Source organism: Anabrus simplex, chromosome 1 (genome assembly GCF_040414725.1).
Source record: "Anabrus simplex isolate iqAnaSimp1 chromosome 1, ASM4041472v1, whole genome shotgun sequence".
Lineage (NCBI taxonomy): Eukaryota > Metazoa > Arthropoda > Insecta > Orthoptera > Tettigoniidae > Anabrus > Anabrus simplex.
Window position 1 is genome coordinate 986,321,432 of NC_090265.1, and position 26,157 is coordinate 986,347,588.

Below are 26,157 nucleotides of genomic sequence, written 5' to 3' on the forward strand. Positions count from 1 at the left end.
CAACTGCTGTTCCGTAAGGGATATCAGAAATGAAAGGAGAACACGTTTTCATAATAAATATGTAAATAACGTGGTTGATAGCAGTTGTTAACTAATTAGAAATAAAGGCTAAGTAAACGTTTGCTTAATTTTAATACTCTACACTGAAATTAAGTAAGAATGCGATACACCTCAAGATATGGCAGAGTGCACCACTGATTTCTGATGTTAGATTATATTTTCTTGCATCTGGTCAAATTTCGGTAAAGCTATTCAAATTGAAGCATTTGCCCCAAAATGTGGCCTTTGGTATCGTTTTCTTGCTATGTGCACTTGCGAGCTCTCTTGTGGACATCCGAAGACGAAGTCAGAGTCGATTAGTAATACCCATCAACTGCTGTTCCATAAAGAAAATTAGAAATGAAAGAGGAGAACATGTTTCCGTAACAAATACGTGAATAACGTGGTTTATAGCAGTTGTTAACTCATTAGAAATAAAGGCTAAGTAAACGATCGCTTTATTTAATACTCTACACTTAAATTAAGTAGGAATGCAATACACCTTATACACCTCAAGATATGGCAGAGCGCATCACTGATTTCAGAGTTTAGTTTATATGTAGGTCGAGTCATAAGTCACGGCAACTATTTTTTTTCTCGCGAACAGGAGGCAACATGGAAAATCTAAGATATGCATTTGGAAACGGATGGTATGTACTTGCGTACGATGCCACTAGATGGTGTATGTAAACAATAGTATGGGTCAAAGCATGCCCCCAAGTTCAGTGTGTGAGTGAGAACATCACAAAATGGAAGTCAACAAGCAGGAGCAATGATCGTATATTAAAATAGCAGTTCTCCGCAGCATAAATGCATGCCAATGCCGTGCAGAGCTGCGGGAAGCAAAGTCAACAAGCCATTACGTGGACAACGGTTTACTTACAAAGAGGATATCGTAACAGCATTTCGAGAGAGGTGTCACACGTTAGTGATACACATGCAGCGAATGATATTCAGCGCCTGCCCCACCGCTGGCAACGCACAGTGGAAACCTTGGGTGATTATTTCGAAGGTCTGTAACCAGTGGAGACCTGTCCTTTGTACGTAGTCTTGTGTATTTGCTGTCTATACCATAATATAACAATGTTTACCAATGGCCTGGGTTCTGTCACTTTCCTACGAGAATCTCCTGAAGTCAGAATTTGTCTTTAGGCACTGTGCATAAGTACGAGGACGGTTTGAAAAGTTCTCGGAATCACCGCTAGATGTCAGTGCTAGAGCAACGAGATTCCTGCGCTATAATCGCACATCCTTTGTGAGTGAACACGTGGCGCATCAGTGCTCTAGCTGCAGGAGTGTGGTAGTGACGACTCTTTGTTGTTGTTCCCGCGTAGTGATTTGTGACAATGGAAAAAACTGAGATTCGAGCAGTGATTAAATACTTTGTAAAGAAAGGTATGAAAGCAAAGGAAATTCATGCCGACTTTCAGAACACACTGGGAGACTCTGCTCCTTCATTTTCAACTGTTGCCAAGTGGACCAGCGAGTTTAAATTTGGTCGGGAGAGCTTGGATGATTATCCGCGTAGTGGACGGCCAAAAAGTGTTACAACCCCAGAATTTATCGCAAAAGTGCATAAAATGGTCATGGAGGATCGTCGACTGAAAGTGCGGGAGATTGCTGAAGCTGTAGGGATGTCTTCTGAATGGGTATATTATATTTTAACCGAAGAATTGAGTATGAAAAAATGATCCGCAAGATGGGTGCTGCGGCTCTTGACATTGAACAATAAACACACCAGATTGGAAATGTCCGAACAAAGTCTGGCCCGTTTTCAGTGCAACCAACAAGATTTTTTGCGCCGGTTTGTGACTACAGATGAAACTTGGGTCCACTACTATATCCCAGAGACAAAACAGCAGTCAAAGCAGTGGAAACATGCTGATTCACCACCACCAAAGAAAGCAAAGGCAGTGCGTTCGGCCAGAAAGGTCATGACCTCAGTTTTCTGGGATGCGAAAGGCATTTTGCTGATAGATTATCTTCCTACTGGCCAAACAATTACAGGGCAATACTATGCAAACCTCCTAGACCAACTACAGGGAAAGATACACGAAACAAGGCCTGGTTTGGCAAGGAAAAAGGTCATCTTTCATCAGGACAATGCTCCGCCGCACACAAGTGTTATTGCCATGGCAAAACGTCATGAACTGGGGTACAAATTGTTGCCACATCCACCTAATTCACCAGATTTGGCACCATCAGACTTTCATCTATTCCCCAAGCTGAAAATTTTCCTCGGTGGACGGAGATTTTCTACAAGGGAAGAACTGACAGCCGAATTGGAGAGGTATTTTGCAGGCCTGGAGGAATCTCATTTTCGAGATGGGATCAAGGCATTGGAACATCGCTGGACCAAATGCAGACTGACAGCAGAAATATCCCTCGGTAGTTGTTGACATCACTGTGGTCACCTTTTTTATGTAAAGGGTGTATGATAGCTCCTTTTATTCAATACATATATCCATCTTTTGATGGAATGATTTTTAGCCAAAAATGTTTCAGCTCTGTGAGCTATCTTCAATGAAAATATATTAAAAGTTACATGAATTAGTGTTGAATAAATAACACTAAAAACAACATGAAAGAGCATTTAAAATCCAAGTGAGACATGATGATATATCCTAAACAAACAAGGTTATAGCAAGGTTGGAAACCTCTGTCTAAAAGTTTTTTATGCCACACCCAATTCTTGAGCACCTTCAAATACCACTCAACTGAGCCAGGATTGAACCTGCCCAGTTGGGCTCAGACAGCCAGCACTCTACCTTCTGAGCTATTCAGCCTGGAGGATCGTCATCATCATCAAGTTTCTGCTCCAGTTTCCCTGGTGTGGTACCCCGGAGGATATAAGTGTATAATTCACAAAGATAATTAGTGATCAGGAGTAATAAGTAATGGTAATGATGGAATATTATTTCCTTCCTCTGAGGAAAACTTTAAAGATGGATGTGAGTGTTTCCTCAATATCACAGAATCCACAAAACAAACAGGAACTATTTAGTTAACTGCTAAATAAACAGAATGGGAAATGAATGATGATGAGTTATCCCAGTTTTCCATGAAACCAAAATAGGTAACAGTGTTATCAGTAGTGATGGGCAGAAAAACGCCCAACTGTTTGGAGGAAACAGTTTTCCAGTGGAAAACAAACGAACTGTTTTTAAAAGTTACACTGAACAGTTTTTCCTTCAATACAGTCCACAGTTTGTCCTTTCACTGTCGCTAGTGAGTAGTCATTGATGTAACCTTGAATGGAACCTACCCGCGCTTTCGGAACTATTCGGCTTGAAATCGGCATTGTTCGATATTTAACCACTCCCATTTCCTCGCTGTCAAATCGACTGTCTCGTATTTAGTTGGCAGTGAGCCAAGAGCTGTTTGGAAAAGCACTTTATAGCCAAACAGTTTTTCAACATTTTCGTTTATTGCTAGTTGCGGGCTGTTGGCGGGTGATGTATCGATGTTCTCAAACCAGTTTTAAAATGGAACGGTGTTAAGTTTGCCAAGTGCTGAGTGAGGCGAGTTGTTTTATAACATGTCAAAACGAAGTGAGGTGTGGAATTATTTCACGAAAAGTAAAAATGATAAGGCGCTTTGCACCACCTGCAAGCAACTTATTTCTTAAAAGTCAGCTATTACAAATTTGAAAGGACATTTGCAAAGAAAACATATAGCAATATATACTGAGGTAACGTGTCATAGTGTTAAGGAAATACTGTCAGTGGAAAAACAACCATGTAGGCCTACAGAGGATAGAGAGGGACCTAGTATTAGCACTAGCAGGCTTGAAAGCGAAGCCTTGACTGCTGATTCATGTGTTGCACCTAAAAGACAAAGATTAAATAGGTCGTACATCACCAAAAATGTTTCATCTGCCCAAAAGAAATTAATTGATCATGACTTTGTTTGTTTGTTTGTTTGTTTGTTTGTTTGTTTGTTTGTTTGTTTGTTTGTTTGATTTATTGATTTATTTATTTATTTATTTATTTATTTATTTATTTATTTATTTATTTATTTATTTATTTATTTATTTATTTATTTATTTATTTATTTATTTATTTATTTATTTATTTATTTATTTATTTATTTATTTATTTATTTATTTATTTATTTATTTATTTATTTATTTATTTATTTATTTATTTATTTATTTATTTATTTATTTATTTATTTATTTATTTATTTATTTATTTATTTATTTATTTATTTATTTATTTATTTATTTATTTATTTATTTATTTATTTATTTATTTATTTATTTATTTATTTATTTATTTATTTATTTATTTATTTATTTATTTATTTATTTATTTATTTATTTATTTATTTATTTATTTATTTATTTATTTATTTATTTATTTATTTATTTATTTATTTATTTATTTATTTATTTATTTATTTATTTATTTATTTATTTATTTATTTATTTATTTATTTATTTATTTATTTATTTATTTATTTATTTATTTATTTATTTATTTATTTATTTATTTATTTATTTATTTATTTATTTATTTATTTATTTATTTATTTATTTATTTATTTATTTATTTATTTATTTATTTATTTATTTATTTATTTATTTATTTATTTATTTATTTATTTATTTATTTATTTATTTATTTATTTATTTATTTATTTATTTATTTATTTATTTATTTATTTATTTATTTATTTATTTATTTATTTATTTATTTATTTATTTATTTATTTATTTATTTATTTATTTATTTATTTATTTATTTATTTATTTATTTATTTATTTATTTATTTATTTATTTATTTATTTATTTATTTATTTATTTATTTATTTATTTATTTATTTATTTATTTATTTATTTATTTATTTATTTATTTATTTATTTATTTATTTATTTATTTATTTATTTATTTATTTATTTATTTATTTATTTATTTATTTATTTATTTATTTATTTATTTATTTATTTATTTATTTATTTATTTATCAGCCCTTTAGTATTGTTGAGGATAGAGGGTTTTCTAAACTTATAAAGTGGATCCCTGGCTCTGAATTACCTGGTAGAAAGACTATTTCGAATGTGATGATTCCAGCACTCTTATCATCAACAGTTTTCTTTAATGAGAGTCACAGTGACGAATGAAGCAATGAATGAGTGCATAACAACCAATTTGTGGACATCGTTAGTTGCTGAGTGTTACATTGCCGTAACAGCGCATTACATTATGAAGGGGTTTTCCTTCAAGATGATTTTACTGAAGTGTTCTAGTTTTTCTGGAAGCCCTATGTCTGTTTCGTTGGCAAACAAAATTAAGTGCATACTAACCGATTGGAAGCTGCATAACAAAGTGAATTTTTCAATTTGTGTTAACGCTAGTAATATAACAAACGCGTTTGAGGAAATTCTGAAGTGGGAACATTATGGCTGTTTTGCTCATAAATATTGATTGTCCAGGGTTCTCTTCAGTAAATGCAAGTCACCATTGAGAAAATCAAAAAAATTGTCAGCTACTTCAGGAGAAGTTCACTAGCAAGCGAAAAACTACTGAAGTACCAGATATCAAGTGGACATGCAGTGCCTAAACGCCTTTCCCAAGATGTCACAGCGCACTGGAATTCAACTTTTTACATGCTGCATTGATTTGTTGAACTCGAAGAAGCTATTAGGGCCACTAAACATCTGCCCATAATAACTGAGGGAAAAGTGGCAAGCTTGTCATCAGATTTGCAATGTGCTAGCTCTGTTCGAAGAAATGACTAATTCTCTGAGTGTAGAAGCATATATGACTGGAAGTTCTGTGATTGTGGTCGTCAGGTGCCTAAAAGGTATCTGCGAAAAACTCGGGCAATCAGCCGAGTGCACAGAAGGAGTGAGGGCCATAATTGCTAGCTTTATTAAAAGGTTAGGAGAAAGGTTCAAGAACGTTGAACACAACAGCACCTTCACCTTATGCACTTTGTAAGATCCACACTATAAAGACCACGTTTTTCAAGACCCTGCGGCACTAGATAATGTCAAAAAGAGGGTGCGTAATTTAGTAGTAGACCTAATAGAGAGGAATGCCCAGACCAGCGAGAAGCAGAATATTGACATTCCGTCTTCCTCACTTCCATCTACAACTGGTGTATTTCAGCCCTTTTGTCCAATAAGCGCTTGGAGCATTTTCAACTACATTATTGGAGATAAACGTCCTCAAACCAGCCCTCTGACATGAGCCAACAAGGAACTGGATTTGTATTTGAAAAACGACATTTTACGTCGTGTAAATGAAGCAGGAGAATCTAATTGCCCCTTAGACTGGTGGAAAAATTACCAACATTTGTATCCCAATTTAGCATAAATATTCATTAAAAAGTTTAACATAGTGGGCACTTCAGTGCTGTGTGAAAGACTTTCTTCCTGAACTGGACTGATTGTTAATGAAAGGAGAACAAGACTGTCATCAAAAAAGGTCGAAATGTTGATGTTCCTCAATGTAAATACGAAGAATTAGTGCTTGAGTATTTCTCATAAAGGGTATCATGTGAACAGAATAATTAAGAATAATTAATAATTAAGTGGATAAATACAGCCCTGCATGTAATATACCAGAGCTTACATTGACAGGGGGAAAAAAAAATGTAGTAGTTTATCATTCTGACATTTTTATAGCAAAATATATGGTATTCTGGGTTAATTTTGATATGTTCATATCTTAAAATTAATCATATCTCATTTATTATTTTTGCTTTCATTCACAAGAAGCACCAAATATGCAGTACAACATTTAAAGACTATCATTTAAAATATATTCTTAATGCTAATTTTTGCTTTAGTTTATCTTCATAATGTTGTTTTGAATTGTCTAGAAATCCTTTGATGCCCATCCTCGAAAGGAGAGTCAAGTGCGGCAAATGGCATGGTTAGGAGATGGTGTTTGGGTATCCATCAGACTTGACTCTACTCTCAGACTGTACCACGCTCATACTTACCAGCATTTACAAGATGTGGACATCGAGCCGTATGTTAGCAAGATGCTAGGTCAGTGTACTTTTGCTTTCTCTAGTATACTAGATATTTGTCAAGATTTGAGTAGTGAATTCTTTATCAGAGCTAAGTAGCTTTCCAGATATTGTTCTATGTTAAAGAGTGCACAGCAGTAACACCAGGCCATTTGGAAAAGCTTTGCTTCTTTAAAATATACAGCTTGAAATGGTATGTCAGAGGATGTTCTTAAAATAATAATAAAAATATGAGAGAAGGTGGCTACTGCTTCAGGAAATGTAATTTTCTGGGGGCTTGATTGTCCTGATTTTGTGGTTTTGAAGATATAATTATGATTTAGTATTGGAAAGGAACAAATAGGTTTCAAATTTTCATTGGTATTGGAAAGGAACAAACAAGTGTGAAATCAGTTCATATTCTGTAGAGAGATAGAAACATTTAATAGTATAAAAACAGTGGCAGGTCAGTGTAGAAAGAGGGAGGAACAGAAAGAGGAGAAAAGGACAAACATAAAAACACAGAAAAGCAATCTCTACATCTTTATACACTGCCATCTAAATAGATAGGTGCTCTCCTCATCACTCCCAGCTCTTCTGCATCCATCTCCTCTCAGCCCCCGATGAGCTCATTTCTGTGTCCCAGGAGAGTGGTCATCAACTCAACACTTATTGAGGGGGCCATCTTTACAGATCTTGAGTCTTGATGCAGGTAGTGTAGTATAAGAAGAAAGTCAGATTAGGCTAATGAAACTTTCGACAAACATTTCAGGAAGTATCATTATCCTAGAATATAAACTTCATGGTTTTGATCTGTATTGAATTGTGATCACAAAAATAATTATTAAATTTATGTCATAATGGTCCACCTTTTCAATACTATAATATGCAATATTTTTTAATTACATTACTAAACTAGGAACTAGTTTCGGCCTTGGCTTCGGCCCCGCCTTCATTCCCTTCCCCCCTCCCTCCTTGCCCCCCCGCTTACTTTTCCTTTGAAGCTCAAAACCATTAGTATGCGGCACACAACAATAGGTCACGCACCACATGCCGCAACAAGAGAGGTAAGTCTCATATAACCTATGCCATTTGACTAACGTGCTCTCTCCTTCAATTCATTTATTTTATCTAATTTTATCTATCATTTATTCAGGTTAACTTCATGGACACCACAATGAATTGTGAATTTATACCAGCCACAAATTAAGAATGTGTCAGTTTTAACCGTACGTTCATGTGCTGTCCTGACAATGTCCAGCAGCATTTCAGCACTACGGGAACATTTCATTTATGGTACATTAGTTGATGTGGAAACACCATCTAGCAGTTCTGCGTCAGCTGGTGGTTATTTACAGTGGTGTCCAGTGGCTTGCATACTGCTAACTCCACTCAAGTAGATGTGGTGATTGATGATCTGACTACAGAATCAACATTTACCAGTTCCCGTTTTGCAGTTGAAATTGTGATGATTTAGCAGTGATGGAACTAACAATTCTATTAATATTAATGCAAGAAAGAGTCTGAATGATGAGCATACTCCAGATGCTAAGAATTTAGAGCCTAATTTATTTTTCAAATTTTACACATAGTTCATCCCAGATTTTAATGTCAATTGTGTGTTTGTACATTTGTTTTTGTGTCAATTGTGTGTTTGTACATTTGTTTAGTTATTAGATGTATTACATTAAGGCTGAAGATGGCTAACCAAGGCCAAAACTAGTCCCTAGTTTAGTAATGTAATTAAAAAATATTGCATATTTTAGTATTAAAAAGGTGGACCATTACGACATTAATTTAATAAGTATCATTATCCCACATCATTCTTTTGGATTTGACAGTACTGACCGCATTTGGTCCTAGTTTGATCGTACTCAGTGAAGGATGTTTTGAAAGGCTTGTTACGATATAGAGGCAGTAGTTTACATGTAACTTGTAATTTTTTCGAATGAAAACTAAGACTTCAGTGTATCTTATATTCATTTATTCTTGGATTAGTCATGTTTGTGTGTCAAGCTTTGATGTTCTTCTGGGATATTAGGTCATGTTATCATATCAAACATGCTGACATTTCAGCTACTCCACAGTAGCCCTTATCAAGATGAAATTACATTAATTGCTGATCGTTTTTACTTTTATAGCTGTGAGGAGGCTAGTTGGTGGCACTAGAATTGCCATACTTATCTCCCAGTTTATAAACTTCATTATATGGATATGTATTGACTTCTACTCAATTATGATTGAGAGTATCACCTTTCAATACATTTTATTATAGTCCTTCACATACTTAGGACAAACACGGTATGGGATTTACTTACATTAAATCTGGACACATTTCGTCTCAATTGCAGACATCTTCAGCTGAAATAAATATCTAAAATTGACAACAGACACATTGAAAAATGAAATGGCATATGGCTTTTTTAGTGCCGGCAGTATCCGAGGACATGTGCCAGGTGCAGGTCTCTTGATTTGATGCCCTCAGGTGACCCGCGCTTCGTGTTGATGATGAAATGATGTTGAAGACAACAGATACACCTAACCCCTGTGCCAACAAAATTAACCATTGATGGTTAAAATTACCTAATCTGCCAGGAATCAAACTCAGGACCCCTGTGACTAAAGGCCAGCACGCTAACCATTTAGCCATGGAGCTGGACAACATTTTTGTCACTGGTTTTGCTTTTTTCTTAATACCTCTGTCCTTCTTCTTCTTCTTCTTCTTCTTCTTCTTCTTCTTCTTCTTCTTCTTCTTCTTCTTCTTCTTCTTCTTCTTCTTCTTCTTCTTCTAAATGAAGTTGTTGACACTGTTCTGATGAAATGTTTTGTTCTACATTCACTGTTTAATACCTTCTTATCTATAGACTGCTGGTGTTTTTAATGTTTTGTACAACAAGTTTTAAAGGGCCAGTGGGGAGACTCTTTAACATAAATAACATCATATTAGCAGATAAAATAATATCCATATCAAACTTCAACAAAACTCCCTTTTACAATGTATGTATGTTGAGTATTCAGCCCAAAGGCTCATTTGATCCTCAACAGCTCCACCATCAGCTGTCTTAGATGGCCTAGGTATCACTGAAGAGGCATACTAGGGAAATGAGGAGTGAGGTAGTTTCCTATTGCTTTCCTCACTGAGCCAGACGTTGCCATAACGTATCTGTCTGCCAAGCCCACTGAAATGCATGCAGCAACCAACCCTATGAGCGACAGTGTCACACCATTCATAACAAGGTCTGGCCGCATAAGGAATGGTATTACTAGCATCACTTATACCTCAGTCATTTTCATGTTGTCAAAGCCAAGGGTGAGACTGAGACAGGTCATTGAAAGTAACAAAATTGCTCTAGCCCACACCAGAAGACATAGAGCATTGTAGACACTACATCTTGCCAGAAAATTTTACAATAACACTAGCAGTCTATACAGAAGATGGTATTAAATATTAACCCCTTAACTGGGTTTGACGCCTAAAGGCGTCAACAGCTTTCGCACGAGTATTGGGTTTGACGCCTTTAGGCGTTCTTGTACTTCTAAATGTGTTCTTACTTAGGGTTAGCTTGCTATAGGCGTCTGACTATTCTTAATCACGTCTGCCACCTACTATCGTAATTTAAAACAAATTCCAATCATATTAGATGTGATAATTGCTGTCCTATTCATTTCTATCCGGTCTCACACCAGTCGGGTAGTTCGCGCCTAGGCGGCAGGCAAACGGCTGTCTAGTGTTTCCTCGTACGAACTGCGCCAAATTCTTCGTAAATAATTTATTTGTGTATATGTACATTGAAATAACTAAATTTGCGAGTTGTTGTCATAGTTGTTGTTGTTGTTGTTACTACGATACAGTTGTTTTGCGAACTCCATTGTCCATGTTCTGATAACTTTTTGTAAATTGGACTGTATATGATAGTAAACTGTTCCGTGTCACATGATAATGGCTTGGTTAGGAAAGACGTTGAATTATCTGGGAATCCGCCAACCGGATGTAGGAATCACTCAAGAAAACGTTGTGTTGTGTGCCTGTCAAACCAGAGGCGACGAGAAAATGTCTACTACTGTGAGGAATGTGACGTGGCACTTTGTGCTCGCCCTTGCTTCCGTATTTACAACACTGTGCGCAATTTCTGAATGACCTATGAACCAGAAAGTATGTAGAACCTATTGATGCATATCTGAAAACTTGAAAAATGTCATAATAATGAAAGGAACACTTTTTAAATTCACCTTTGTATGAACACACTGTGTATATATGTATATATTTACGGGTTTACAAGAAAAACGGTAATAACATAATGGTATTGAATTTCTACTATATTACTCATAATTTAAAGAAATCAAGTAAAATATATTTTTCTGTTGAGTATTTACATCTATGCCGGACCGTGGTGTAGGGGTAGCTTGCCTGCCTCTTACCTGGAGGCCCCGGGCTCGATTCCCGGCCAGGTCAGGGATTTTTACCTGGACCTGAGGGCTGGTTTGAGATCCACTCAGCCTACGTGATTAGAATTGAGGAGCTATCTGACGACGAAATAGTGGCCCCGGTCTCGAAAGCCAAGAATAACGGCAAAGAGGATTTGTCGTGCTGACCACACGACACCTCGTAATCTGCAGGCCTTCGGGCTAAGCAGCTGTCACTTGGTAGGCCAAGGCCCTTCAAGGGCTGTAGTGCCATGGGGTTTGTTTTTGTTTTTTGTATTTACATCTGCCACACGCTACTGTATTCATTCCAAAAGTGCGCATTGCGCTCAATAATTACCCACTGGCTGGTTGATGTTATGAAAGTATTCCCCAGTTAAGGGGTTAAATGTAGGACAAAATACTTAATCATAGCATTGTCAACGAGAATAGAACATTAACTTTAATTTTTTTTTTTTTTGCTAGTGGCTTTACGTCGCGCCGACACAGATAGGTCTTATGGCGACGATGGGATAGGAAAGGCCTAGGAGTTGGAAGGAAGCGGCCGTGGCCTTAATTAAGGTACAGCCCCAGCATTTGCCTGGTGTGAAAATGGGAAACCACGGAAAACCATTTTCAGGGCTGCCGATAGTGGGATTCGAACCTACTATCTCCCGGATGCAAGCTCACAGCCGCGCGCCTCTACGCGCACGGCTTAACTTTAATTAGAAGAAGAAGATAACAAATACATTAAGGAAAAGAAGAAGCAAAACCAGTGACAAAAATGTTTTTAAATAACTTTTTAAAGTGTTCTTTGTATGTTTCAAGTTTGTCTGTGGTCAATTTTAATAATAGATTTTATTGCAGCCAATGGCCATACAGATGTAAGATCATGTTACAAGAGGTAATATAGATTAAATTACATTTTTTATTTTTAGTCCGTTTTATGTTTTACAGAAGTCTGTTAGTGAGGTTCCTCTGTTTTTCCACTACATTTCATGGTATTGGTAGCAATTTGACCCACATAGCTTGTACTTGCACTTGTCTCCTGAGTTATGATATTTTTCTGTTGTTCATAGTCGGTGGTGAAACCCATGGACCGCTACTTTCGTCATGATGTGTCGTAGGTCTTATCTGGCTTCAGTCCAGTCTCTGTAGATCATCGCATCCGTGGCGAAGAACTCCAGCCATATCTCTTGTTTCTTCTTGGTGAGTTCTCTTAATAGATCTTTGTAGGCTTCGGTGGCTGGCAGGAGCAGGTGTTGGCAATTCGTTGCTAGCACGTAGGTGAGGTGTGAGGGTGTGTACTTTGACAGACTTCAAACTCTTTTCAGGGAGTGAGCCTTGACTTTTTCTATGTCTTCTAGATTTTTCTTGTTTAGGTTCTTCCATATCACCTCTAATCCATAGGTCATAAATTGGTGCGATCTTCAGGCAGAATATGGTCATCGCCGTTTCCAAAGATAGTTTTCTTAGATTCCTTATACTATTAGCTGCCATCCTGGCTGTTGAGGCGCGTTCTCTGTTGTATAGGTCGTGTGTGTCCCCTCGGCTTTGCAGCGTGATTCCTAGGTATTTGAAGTTTGGTATGTTTCACAGTGGATTTCCTTTATACAGGATGTAGTCGTTCGCTGCCAGTTTTCCGCCCCTTCTAAACGTCAGTTACTTATTTTCTTCTCACTTAGATTCAAGTCGTTCTTTTGGCCCATGCTACAAGTTTGTTGAAGGCTTCTTGGGCATTTTGAAATTTTTGGGATACGATTACCATGTCTTCTGCGTAGGTGTATATTTTGACATCTTCTGGTACTGCTGCAGTGGCTATTATGAAGAGCAGGGGGCTCAAAGGCTCACCTTGAAGGACACCGTTCGTTTGCCCTATCATCTCTGTTCTTAATACTCTGTCGTCTATTTCTGTTTGGTTTTTGGATAAGATGCTTTGTATGAGTCTGGTTTCTTGATTTCTTCCTGCGATTTCTTCTATTCTTCTTATTATCAATTGCCTATTTAGAAGGTCGAACACCTTAGTGTAATCTATGAAAATGGCGTGCAGCTTTCCTCTTGGGTGTTCTAGAGCTGTTTCGATGTCATCTTGTATGCATTTCACTGCCTGAATCGTCAATTTCCCTTTTATGAATACAAACTGTTGTTCCGGTATAGTGTGTTCCATCATCAGTCTTAATCTCTAAGTAGGCTTGTTAGTATTTTTAGGGGTGTGCACTCCAGGGCTATTCCTCTGTAAGAGTTCAGGTCCCTTGTATCTCCTTTGCCCTTATGGAGCACCTTAAGTGTTGCTACTCTCCATTTGTTTGGAATGTTGCCTGCCTCAGGCATTTGTTGAAGAGCTCCGTCCGGGTGTCTGCGAGAGCATGCGCTGTTTCCTTTAGATGCTGAAAAACACTACCGTCTTGACCGCAGGCTTTGTTGTTCTTTGAGTTTGCGATTTGCCTCCGTACTTCTCTGGAGAAAGGACGGAATTCTTCTATTTCTTCCTCCCCGCTTGGGATTTCTGGGCGTGTTTGTTTGGCCTGGAGTACTTCTTGAAAATGTTCTTCCCACGTGTTAATTGGGAGGTCTCAGGGGAGGTGAGGCCACTTTGTACCATTTCACCTCTGCTTGTTCGATAAGTTTTTTTCCCCTCTTCCACCGTGTATATCTCTTTGTGTTTTCTGGCGGTTTTTTGTAGACTCTCCTGGCATTGTGCCAACAGCTGTAGCCGTGTTGAAACACCGGATCCCGTGAGATCTCCGAAGTTAAGCAACATTGGGCGTGATCAAGATTTGGATGGGTTACCACGCACTGTTGGCAGGGGGTAAGGGAATGGAGGAGCGGAAAGGAACTGGCCATCCTACCGTATGTAAACTCCAGCTCAGGTACACCTCTGCAGAGGTTCGGACCTGCCTTCGGGCAGAATACACCCTTACCTTACCTGGCGTTGTTGTATTTCCTTAGGTCTTTGTGCATATTTGTTTGTCTTGCCTTGTGGAGGGCTGTGATCGCGGTTCTCATTGCTGCGTAGCACTCCTGTTTGAACTATGGCTTGACTTTTCTCTGTTTCCATTCTTTCTTGACCATCACCTGTTTTATATGTCCCTCGTTCATGTGAGGTGCTTCGTTTATTTTCCCTCCTTGTATTTCCTTCGATGCTTTTCTTGCCGCTTCTGTGTTTAGTTGGTCCTTGTCGATATCCCTTGATGGTTTGTTTGTTTTCTAGAGGTGTTGGTTTGTTGTGGGTCTTTTACATATATGTCGGTGCATATCGGTATATGTTTGTGAACATTGGGTCGATTGTACTAGCCCCGTTTGGTCCGAGATGTGTGTGTTCTTCCCCTTTGTTTAGCAGGGTTAGCCCTTCTATTTCTATGTAGCTGATTACCGTTCTTGTTTTCTGTGTGGGAGCGTCTATTCTACACTTCAGGTCTCCCATTATTATCATGTTGTCCATCTTGTTCGTCTTGCCTAAGGCCTGGTTGATCTCCTCCTGGATTTCTTCTGCCTTGTATTCTGGCTGGAAGTAGTCATTTAGTACTGTGCATGCGTTGGTCTTTACTAGTAGTATGTTTTTGTGTTTTGCAATATCTCGAACGGTGCTAACTTTGGTTTTATTAGCATTGTTGTTCCTCCTTTTGGCCTGCCTCTTTCCACCTGGCTTGCGTACGAGTGCGCTGCGTAGAAGTTATCTGTGCTCCATTGGATTGTTAGGAATGTTTCTGTGAGTGTTACTATGTCGTATTCGTCGAAGATGTCTTCCGGTATCATGTTGATTGCATTTCTTAGGCCTTCTATAGTCCATAGTAGTGTCTTTATTTCCTCTTCTTTTTCCTGGTTCTTATAGCATGACGTTTGTGCTTTGCCTTAAGAAACTAAATGGCCGTACGATCGCTCCTTTGGGCCAGAAGGTTGGGTCCTCCACGATCTTGTAGTGTTTAAATTCTGTTCCGATTCTGTATGCTTCGTTTCTTCCCATGACGGTTAACTCTTCCACTTCTATATCACCGTCGATATCTTTTTCCAGTAGGTGTTCTTTTACCATCTCTGGTGTGGTCGATTTATGTAGCTTTCCTATATAGAGCCATGCTCTTTTCTCGGCCGCCTGTAGTTTATTTTTTCCTCCGGTCGTTTCGCTTGTCCTGACTGTTGTTTTTCTTGGGTGTCCTCTTCTTACCACTTGTGTGAATGTTTCCTTTCTCTGTTGTTCTTCATGTGTCCGGTCTGATGTATCTCTTGTCTCATCTGTTGTGTGTTCTGCTCGCTCTAGGGAGGTTTATCCTTTTATTTTTAGCTCCTCTTTTATCATCCGTTTTATGTCTTCGAGTAAATGTTGTATCTGTTCATTTACTTTTCCTAGAATGCTCTCTTCTATGACTTCATTTGTGTGTGGTGAGCAGTTTCGTGCTACTCTGTTATGCATTTTCTCTCGGTCGCCCTCCTTGTTCCGCTCTTCTCCGCTTGGCAGTGGTAGGTGTTGGCCTCTTTTTGTCTCTCGGTTACCTTCTTTTCATGATGTAGATGTTGTTCCCATAGGGAACCTAAAATATTTGTCCTGAATGAGTAAATTTATAATACCAATATAATGGTCCGTTATTGGACATTATAAATTTTCCGGCTAACTCATTCTTGGTTGCCTGCATTTCGCCCTCGTGTGCTAAGTTAGGCTCGTCAGTTGGGACTTAGCACACCACCCAAGATGCAAGGCTAGTGCATACTGTGGAGGCCACTGCATAGGCTACTTGAAGCCACCAGCAGTGCCAATGCACTATGAGAGCTATGTCTCATTTCCAAAAAAATAGATGCCTGCCTGGCCATCAAATGATGTAGATGTTGTTCCCATAGGGAACCTAAAATATTTGTCCTGAATGAGTAAATTTATAATACCAATATAATGGTCCGTTATTGGACATTATAAATTTTCCGGCTAACTCATTCTTGGTTGCCTTGGTTGTGAGTTAGGCCAATTAAATTTTGAACCTTTATCAAATAGGTTCATTTCTACAAAAAGTAGAAGACATAATCAATGTAGTAGCAGAAGTTTAATCTAACTTGAATAACTTAACACAAGATTTACAAAATGACATCAGGTTTGAAGTTAAAAGGAAGCTCCCAACTTTTGTAAGGGAAATAAATGAAAGTTCTAATCCCACTCTCATAAAACAAATAATGACACTAAAAACAAAGCTAAGCAAAAATAATGTAGTTGTTACCAAAGCAGACAACGGTGAAACCACAGTCCTTTTAAAAAAAATTGACTATATTGAAAAAACAGAAGAATTCTTTTCAGACAAAACCTACACTGTAGTAAACCAAGATCCCATAAATAAGATTCAACGGAATCTAAAAATTATTCTTAAGAATTCTACTTTTTTATTTAATGAACAAGAACACAAAAAATGATAAGTTTGAATCCAAAGTTACCAACGGCTAGGGCATTACCTAAATTACATAAACCCAACGTACCCATACGTCCTATAATTAACAGTAGAAATAGTCCCACGTATAAAACATCCAAATTTATACGCTATCTCCTCAAAAGTCATTACAAGTTTAATAACGAATTGACAATCAAAAATTCAATCGAATTTTGTAATAAACTAAGAAAATTCAATTTACAACCACAACATGAAATGGTTTCATTCGACGTTACCAACATGTATCCAAATATACCGGTTAAAGAAACTACCCATATCATCAAACACAATCTCCTTACACACAGTAAATTAAGTAAATGCAAAATAGATGAATTCGTTGACCTACTGAAATTTGTATTAAACAATAATTATTTCACATTTAATAAAAAGATTTACCATCAAACATGCTTGGCAATGGGAGGACCCATGTCGGGCATACTGGCAGACATATATATGGATCATTTGGAGCAAAACAAAATAAATACAAACATAAATTGACTTTGTCTTTGGATCAGGTATGTAGATGACACCTTTGTCATAACAGATAGCCAAAGAAAAGATGGTGAAAAAATCCTAAATTTCTTAAATAATATTGACCCAAATATAAAATTCACGAAAGAAGACAAAACTAACAACTCAATAAACTTCCTGGATATTAATGTAACACGAATAGGAGATAGGTTTGAATTTCAAATATTTAGAAAACCATCATACGCTCCTCTAACGATAAAAAATGATTCACTTCACCCAAAATCACATAAACAGGCATCTTTTTACAGTTTGATTTATAGAGCTTTCAAAATCCCCCTTTCAGATAGTAACTTTAAAAAGGAGCTAAAATTTATAAACGATCTGGCCTCAGTTAATGGATATAAAATAAATATGGTCAATCAGATCATCAATAAAGTAAAACAAAAGTTAGTAACTAATCTTACTCCCGAAAAATCTAAGCAGTCCAAATTTGCAACATTTACATTCATCAGTCCAGCCATTTTTCAAATAACTAATCCTATCAAAAAACAAGATGGTAATATAGCATTCAAGATACAAAATACAAACAGAAACATTTTTTCAACCACAATAGTATAAATTCTAACAATAACCCTTGTCTAAGTTCTGGCTTCTATAGATTAATGTGTGTAGAGTGTAAATGTTCATATGTTAGCCAAACTGGCCGTAGCTTTCCCACAATATACTTAAAACACGTTAATTCTACAAAGCACAACAAACATTCTGCGATGAGTGCTCACGTAAGAGAGTCAGGCCACCAATTTACAACTATAGAGAAAGACCTAAAAATTATAATGAAGATAGAAAAGGGAAAATTAATGACAGAATTAGAAAATATTTATATCCATTTAGACCAGTATTTCAATAATGAAAAAATGTAAATGATGAAATTGTAATAAGAAATCTGTTACACGAACAATTACCTAAACTGTTAAAAATGCATAATCTAGAAAAAAGCAGCTTTGCCAAAGTTTTCATTCCCAAAACACGTAATAATCATGGAACATTAAAGAACACAACCCCTCCCTGAGCCCCTACTAGACATTCTCCTTCCAAAACCACACCCACAAACATTTCTCCTCCTATCCTACTCCCTCCCCTCAACTCCCACCACCTCACTCTTACAACACAAGGAGTAGACACGGAACAACAGGCAGTCACCACACAACCTCGCATAACAGCAAACTGACAAACAACAATTGGAGAGGTAAGTGAAGTTTCTAGAAGCACACTCTTAACTAGCAACACATCTTCCGATTACTTACAAGATTTGTTTTTTGTTACAGACATATAGCAAGTTAAACTACCCAACAACTTTTAAATACAATCGTCAATTTATGTCCATTTCAATCATGCCTTTTTAAATCCATTATTTCAACGTACGGTAACTGATATCAACAAGAGCGTATTTATTTAACAGCATTCGCCGAGGTCAAATGACAACAAGCATTTAAATTTCTTAAAGACCAACATTCATCCTGTCACAAGTTCAAGTGTGAAATTGACGAGATCTTTGAATCTTTATAGACTCTTATCCACAAGGGATAAAAAAACTTTTTTTTACCAGATCTCATTGCCAAGAAAATCTTAAGATTGATTTACACGTCTTTCTAAGATTTTAGACATCCTATTTGTTTTAAATATTTTAGAAGTCATTCTTCCACAATTTTAATGTATCTTTCATATTAAGCACATGTAATTAAGGCATGTCTCCAAAGACTGCATTTTATGATATTCTAGTAGAGTTAAGTTTTAAGTTTGTGAAAAATAGTCTAATAATTCTTAAGTCATTATTTACGAACATAACCATTCTTCGAGATTCAGATTTGGCTGATGATGCTCTGTAAGGGAGCAAAACATGTCTCGCATATAACTTTTTAACTAATGAAATTTTAAATGTGACAACATTATAATGTATTGAACAGGTGGATCATAATAAAACTTTGTTGTTGTAAATACTTTGTTATTGTAAATCAACAGATTTCAATACGGAATAAAACTTGTAGGCCTAGTTTCATCAAGGAGGGCTGAATATACTCTAACCCTGGGTTTGTTGACCTCAGGTTAATATTTTAACTCGTACTTGCGAGTCATGCTTTTCACCAAGATATTATGGCAGGGGTTATCCAACACCCAATGGAAACAGCTACTATTCCAATCAAGGTAGCTGTGACTGAAAAATTAGAGGTTATAAACACACTTCTTGTGCAGTTATTTTGTTTCTTTCTGCATGGTATTTTGTTTTCCTTCACAGTTCCATTGTGGGCTGTATTATTCTTTTGTAATAGGCCTGATAGCAGTTATTGAAAAAATGGAAGATTCAGAAGAGAAATAGAAGCACAATTTTTCCTACTTTAGAAAACATTAACAGAGTTAGTCTTTAAATATCAAAGCATTATACAATGCATGAAGACTGATGGTGTAAGATTGAAAGAAGATACACAGGAAAAAATTATGAGGATTTAATAGCATTGCACCCCCTGTGGGTGGGGGAGGCAGACGAAGAATACACCCACGGTATCCCCTGCCTGTAGTAAGAGGCGACAAAAATGGGCAACGAAGGGATGATGGACTTAGAACTATGAGACTCCTTGTGGTTAGTACGAGCATATGAGGAACACCATGGGTTGACGTTACTTGCGATTAGTATCACCATTTGAAGAACACCACGCGTCTACTTTACCTAGAAGCAGTACCATTATGTGCGGAACATCACGGGCCTGGGTGTTGCCTGTAATTAGTACCATTGTGTGGTTCCCACCATGGCGGGGACGTGGGTGCTCAGCTGCACAGACTAATGTCTAACGGTAATAGGCGCAGAGCACTGCACTCGAATGGGTTGGTTCCACTGTGTTCAGAATGGGTGTGCGTTACCTATGAGTAGCACTACTATGTGAGGAACACCATGGGTCTGTGTTGCCTGAGAGTAGTACCATTAGGTGCTCATTTTAAACCAGCCATTGATACCACATTTTCCGTCTATTATCACAGTTTGACTGACCCATACCTGAGCTATGTAAAGTTGAATATAGTGTCTCAATACTGCTTACTGAATACTAAATTCCTGATCGTGAAAAATAGAAGTAATAGGACATCTTGCTCAAGGTTAACAAGTTTCATGCCATATCACAGGGTGTGTTGTCAACATAGAAACATTAACTTTGGTTTATAAATACTGTATTTGCCATGGGCAGAACTCAAATCTCTAACAATTCTTCATCCTCAAGCTTTGCAAATTTTTCACAATATCAGCAGGTATGTTACTAACTTGCACAAGAGTTATTCATGTGTATGATATAACTTGGGCTTGCTGCAATATCACTTAGTGTAAATTTACTTTACTGAAGTTATTTTTTGAACTGCCTTAGATGAAATTAGTAAAGGAATCAAGATCATCAGTAAGCAAATAAATGCTATCTGCTATGCATATGATACTGATACATGCTGACAATTTAGAAGACTTTCAATTACTACAGTTCTTAACCTTTGCTAACTTTGATCACAGAATCTTATCTTGAAATCATCTTTATAATCCAAATTAAATGTTATAAACATCACCGGGTATGAATGTTCAGTTTGCACAGAGCATTCTGTGGTAGCCTATTACATCCCAAGGCATTCAAGAAATTGCTAATACTGCTACAGAGAGCTGTAGGACCATTTACTACAAGAAATAAATGAGATTCTAATTTTAGGCATTCCAACTGGCCAGAATTACTTACTGAATGATTTAATCTCTCATAAATGCATTTCTTTCTGTAAATAAATTTATTTTATGACTCCTTTTTAATCTTTTAATCCAGTAACTGACTATACAAGTAGGCAGGACAAAATTGCATTGTCAAAATTTTGTTAATGCCCTGTTCTTATATATTCATTCCTACATCATGTATATTTGATTTGCCTTAATTATTCCTTTTTTCTTAATGCTCAATAATCTAATTAATCTACTAATACTCGTAATCAATTTCATGTGTAAATACTGTTGTTCAGAATAATGCATCAGGTAAATGTATTCATATAATTGATCTAATTGTATTATTTCATTTTAAAAGAAATTCTGTTGAAGAAGTTAATTGTGTTCTCAAAATAACGATAAGACTTAACATCCTTTTCTGACTGCCACCATGTTCTTGCTTTAAGCTTAGCTTTACTTAACTAATTTAAATTGCTATCAGCTTTTCTTTCTTTTTTTTTTTTATCCTTGTGTGCTGTATTATTGTCACCTGCACTGAAAAATTGCTGCTGCCGTCATTAGTGCTTAGCTGGTTATAAATGTGCAGTTTGCATGGTTCTCTCTGGATTATGATAGAGCATAATATTGTATTTCACTGAAATACCATTGTACAAAACGTTTTACTTGGAGAAGTGAATATTACATTAAATAGTGAGTGGTAAGTGAAAATATAAAAACTGTTCTGGTTTGATTTACATTTTCATTTTGGTTTGAAAATGTTTTCCACTCATACTTGTTGTTGAATATTTGTTGTTTAGATATTTTTACGTGCTGTGCCATGTGTTAGCAGTAATAGATTGAGAGTTCAGTTCACTCACCAGTCATATTTTTACACCAGGAAGTTTGGAACTGTCATTTGATCTTTCTCGGTGTGTATCCTAGTGTTGCTGAGAAATCTCTTATTGAAAATATGTGCAGTTCTGTGAGGATGCGAATCATGAATGCTGAAGTCAGTGTTATTATGTTAAATTGTCTGTTACCGACTGAAACTGTTTGGTAAATAATGGGTTTCTTCTGGGATATTACTGTAGGCAACGTGGTCATTGTGAATATGGCAACACTTAAAGTATTATTCATAGCCCTTGCTAAAATGAAATGGTACGAACAGGATGAGTACCCATATTTTTAGAGTGGTAAGAAAGTTAGATAGTGGTGCTATCAGCTTGCCTCTCCCTCAGATTGGTGTTATCACGACTTGCACAGTGTGACCCAGTGCAGTCATGCTTACATTGTCTCTCAGTGAGCAGAGATTGCTAAGCTCTGCCATAGTGCAGCTCCTTTCCTTCTCTGTTGAAGCCGTTCTTTTGCTTCATTATTTCAAAGACCTAAAAAATGTGTACCATATTTCTATTTATGCTGGAAGTTTTACATTGGAGCTACAAATGCAGCATTAAGACCAGGATGAAGGAACATTAGCAGTAATGTCACCTCATCCAAAGGACAGAGTCACAATGGAGAAAGGTATTCCTGCCATATACGCAAACAATACTACTTGCAGGTTCAACAAGATTGAAATGCCGTAAAATTAAGGGTCTTTGTACTCAACCAAAAACCTTTGTACTCTGTATATACGTATATATTCCTATTTGTTCGGGAAGGTTTACGTTGGGACTATCAAACCAGGCTGAAGGATCATTAGTGTCATTGCCACCTCATCCTCTCACAAAAGAATCCATTGACAGAGTACACATTCTTTTTCCTCGATAGTCAAGGAAAGTGGAGTCCTGACTAGCACCTGCTAATATCGTAATCAGTAGCTATTGAAATACTAAAACATGGAAACTGCTTCAGTATAAAAGAAGAGAGGTGGCAGGTTAGCAGAGTTTGGCAGCTTGTACTGAGTGTGAAACAACATAAGAATTATTGCATTTCTTCACAAAGTATATGAATCAGTGGACATTTAGTTGGTATTTTCAAAGCATAGACTTCATGGATACTTAAGTCTTTGCATTTCTTTTACACCTTTAGATAGTATACATTGTATTATGGGATAGGTTTTAATTACTATATAAAGTACTGTATAGAAGTAAGACACCCGCTCGACTTTATTAGGTGAAAAATAATGCTAATGGCTACATCTTAAACCATAGTAACTTTCATATCCATTTTCTTAAAATAGCCTCAGCAATAAAATCGTTTAAGCTACTTGAAAACATAATTTGCTTACATGAAAACAAAGGTATTTTGTACTTTACCAGCATCAACGTGCAAGGAGGATTGTGTGAACTTTTTTAACAATATTTACAAAAATATATAACCACCGGGCAAGTTGGCTGTGTGGCTAGGGGCGCACAGCTGTGAGCTTGCATTGTGGAGATAGTGGGTTTGAGCCCTGAAGATATTTTTCTGCGGTAGTCCATTTTCACACCAGGCAAATGCTGGGGCTATACCTTAATTGAGGCCACGGTCACTTCCTTCCCACTCCTAAGCTTTTACTATCCAATCATCACCAAAAGACCTATCTGTGTCGGTGTGACATAAAACAAATTGTAAAAATTAAAAAATGTAACTAGAGTACCATGTAGAAATGTGCATCTAACACTGCTATCCATGAGTTACCTATTATAATAGGAATGGTAAATTGTAGATGTTGTTGTAGACATTGTAAATTTTAGAACTGTTTGATGTTAGAGAAGAATGCAGGAAAGAGAAAGACTGTACACATAGCATTCTTGAACCTAGAGAAAGCCTTTGATAGGGTCCGTCATGATCTGATCTGGCAAGCTTCCCGACACCATTACCACTAAAGTTTACAACCCTAAGGTTGGTTGGCAGCAGCTCTGCAAAGGTTCTGGTTTTGTGCTAGTCTCTTCAGTTCTACGTAAGATTGGCATCCCAGCTTCTCCACCAGTTGACCAATGAATTACAGTCTAGGCCTTCCCCTACAGTTTCTTCCTGAAGGCTAGTAAACTCTCATCTCTGATTACATGTCCAATCCATGTATTTCTTCTTTTCTTCATATTCATTGACAAGGTCGGGGTTTCTCCAACTCTTTCCATTACTTCCTCATTAGTAACTCTATCTGTCCATGGACACCACAGAATAACAGAAATGTGCATGAGTTCGATCCATCTTCTCTATTGAAATGTATCTAGTGTAGTTCGATGTCCTACTGCGATCTCTCCACCTTTTAAAATCACTGTTGGCGTCCTTCAAGGTTCAGCCCTCTCTCCTGTTTATCCTTTGTGTGAACAGAGTAACAACCAATATACAGTCCCCTCATCCCTGGACGCTTCTGTAAACAGACATCATACTCGCACAGAACACCCATCTGGCATTCCAAAATCAGAGGCAAACCTGGAAATACAGACTAACAGGGAATGGCATGCATCTCATTCTTCAAAATACTAAATACTGTATCTGGAAAGTGGTCCTCAGACCAGTGGTACCATCAGCATTGATGACCAGGATTTGAAGGATACCACAGAGTTCAAATACCTTGGATGTTATTACACATCCTCAAATGATTCCATCCTGGACACGATGAGACTCAATGCAGCATGGCTAAAGTGGAGACAAGTCATTGGTGTTCTCTCTGACAAAAGGATCCCTGAACATCTGAAGGCAAAAATGTATAGAACAGTGGTGTGCCCAGTAGCCCTGAATGAGATAGAATGCCGACCTCTGACAAGAAAACAGGGACAGGCTCTCCGCACGGTGGAAATAAAACTGCTGTGATGGTCCCGTGAATTGAATCACTACAACCATGCAACAAATGAATGTGTGTCTAAGGCTTGGTGTAGCCCCGATTGTGGAGAAAGCAAGAGAACCCCAACTCCGGTGGTACAAAGACGACGACTCTGTGACCAAAACAGCTCTCCAACTTGATCCGGGATGATGTAGACCTCATGGTAGCCTGCTAAAGAAGTGGATGGATATACATATTGTACCAGGAACTATTCCAGCCCTGTACATTGTTTTATAATTGCCGGAACATGTGGAAAAGGGACGGCGATAATATATGTTCATATGCCCGACATCTTGTGCTAGTGATGTAGATGTTGATTCCCACAGGGAACCTAAAATATTTGTCCTGAATGAGTAAATTTATAATACCAATATAATGATCCGTTATTGGACATTATAAATTATCCAGCTAACTCATTCTTGGTTGCCTGCGTTTCGCCCTTGTGTGCTAAGTTAGGCTCGTCAGTTGGGACTTAGCACACCACCCAAGACGCAAGGCTAGTGCATACCGTGGAGGCCACTGCATAGGCTATTTGAAGGCAACCAAGAATGAGTTAGCTGGATAATTTATAGTGTCCAATAAAGGACCATTATATTGGTATTATAAATTTACTCATTCAGGACAAATATTTTAGGTTCCCTATGGGAATCAACATCTACATCATTTGATGGCCAGGCAGGCATCTATTTTTGGAAATTGAGACATAGCTCTCATAGTGCATTGGCACTGTTGGTGGCTTCAAATAGCCTATGCAGTGGCCTCCACGGTATGCACTAGCCTTGCGTCTTGGGTGGTGTGCTAAGTCCCAACTGACGAGCCTAACTTAGCACACGAGGGCGAAACGCAGGCAGCCAAGAATGAGTTAGCTGGATAATTCATAATGTCCAATAACGGACCATTATATTGGTATTATCTTGTGCTAGTGCAATACGAAGTTCCTCGTGGCGAGCTGGACACGTCACGAGCAAGGAACCTGCGGGTCACATCACTATCACATGTTGCACACCTCTCTATCGAATGTACTGGAAGGAAATGTCTAACTTTTCAGCCGATTAAGTTTCGGAAATGAGACATATATCATCGTGTAGCTCATGTTCTAAATGTAAACATTTGTTAATTTCAATAAAATCCGTCACAACATTTAAGAGATATAAGCACATTTCCCATCTGTGACGTGGCAAGCAGCCTTGAGTCGTACGGGATATAAGCAGCAGGCCAGACCACAGCAATTCAGTTCACATTCTTCACAGCTGGCTAGCAGGTCATGCTGCACGCGACGGGTCGAACTCAGTCTTCCTACTACAGGACATCGTAATACTTAGAAAATTTCGACTACAAGTTGACACTTAGTTTCTGTGAATACCAGTGAGTAACTTATAAATTGTGAGCCTTGCAATTCGTCACACATTCGGACTTA

General features: G+C 37.3%; 1 protein-coding gene across 29 annotated transcripts in view; it reads left to right on the plus strand.

Annotated features, from left to right (window-relative positions):
- syd (JNK-interacting protein syd) overlaps positions 1–26,157 on the plus strand; it is a 648,626-nt gene that overhangs the window by 450,423 nt on the left and 172,046 nt on the right. For all 29 annotated transcript variants that reach the window (XM_067136859.2, XM_067136850.2, XM_067136852.2 and 26 more), the window contains one exon: positions 6,872–7,043. In XM_067136859.2, the coding sequence (XP_066992960.2) occupies positions 6,872–7,043 (172 nt within the window). The remainder of the gene's footprint in view (positions 1–6,871; positions 7,044–26,157) is intronic.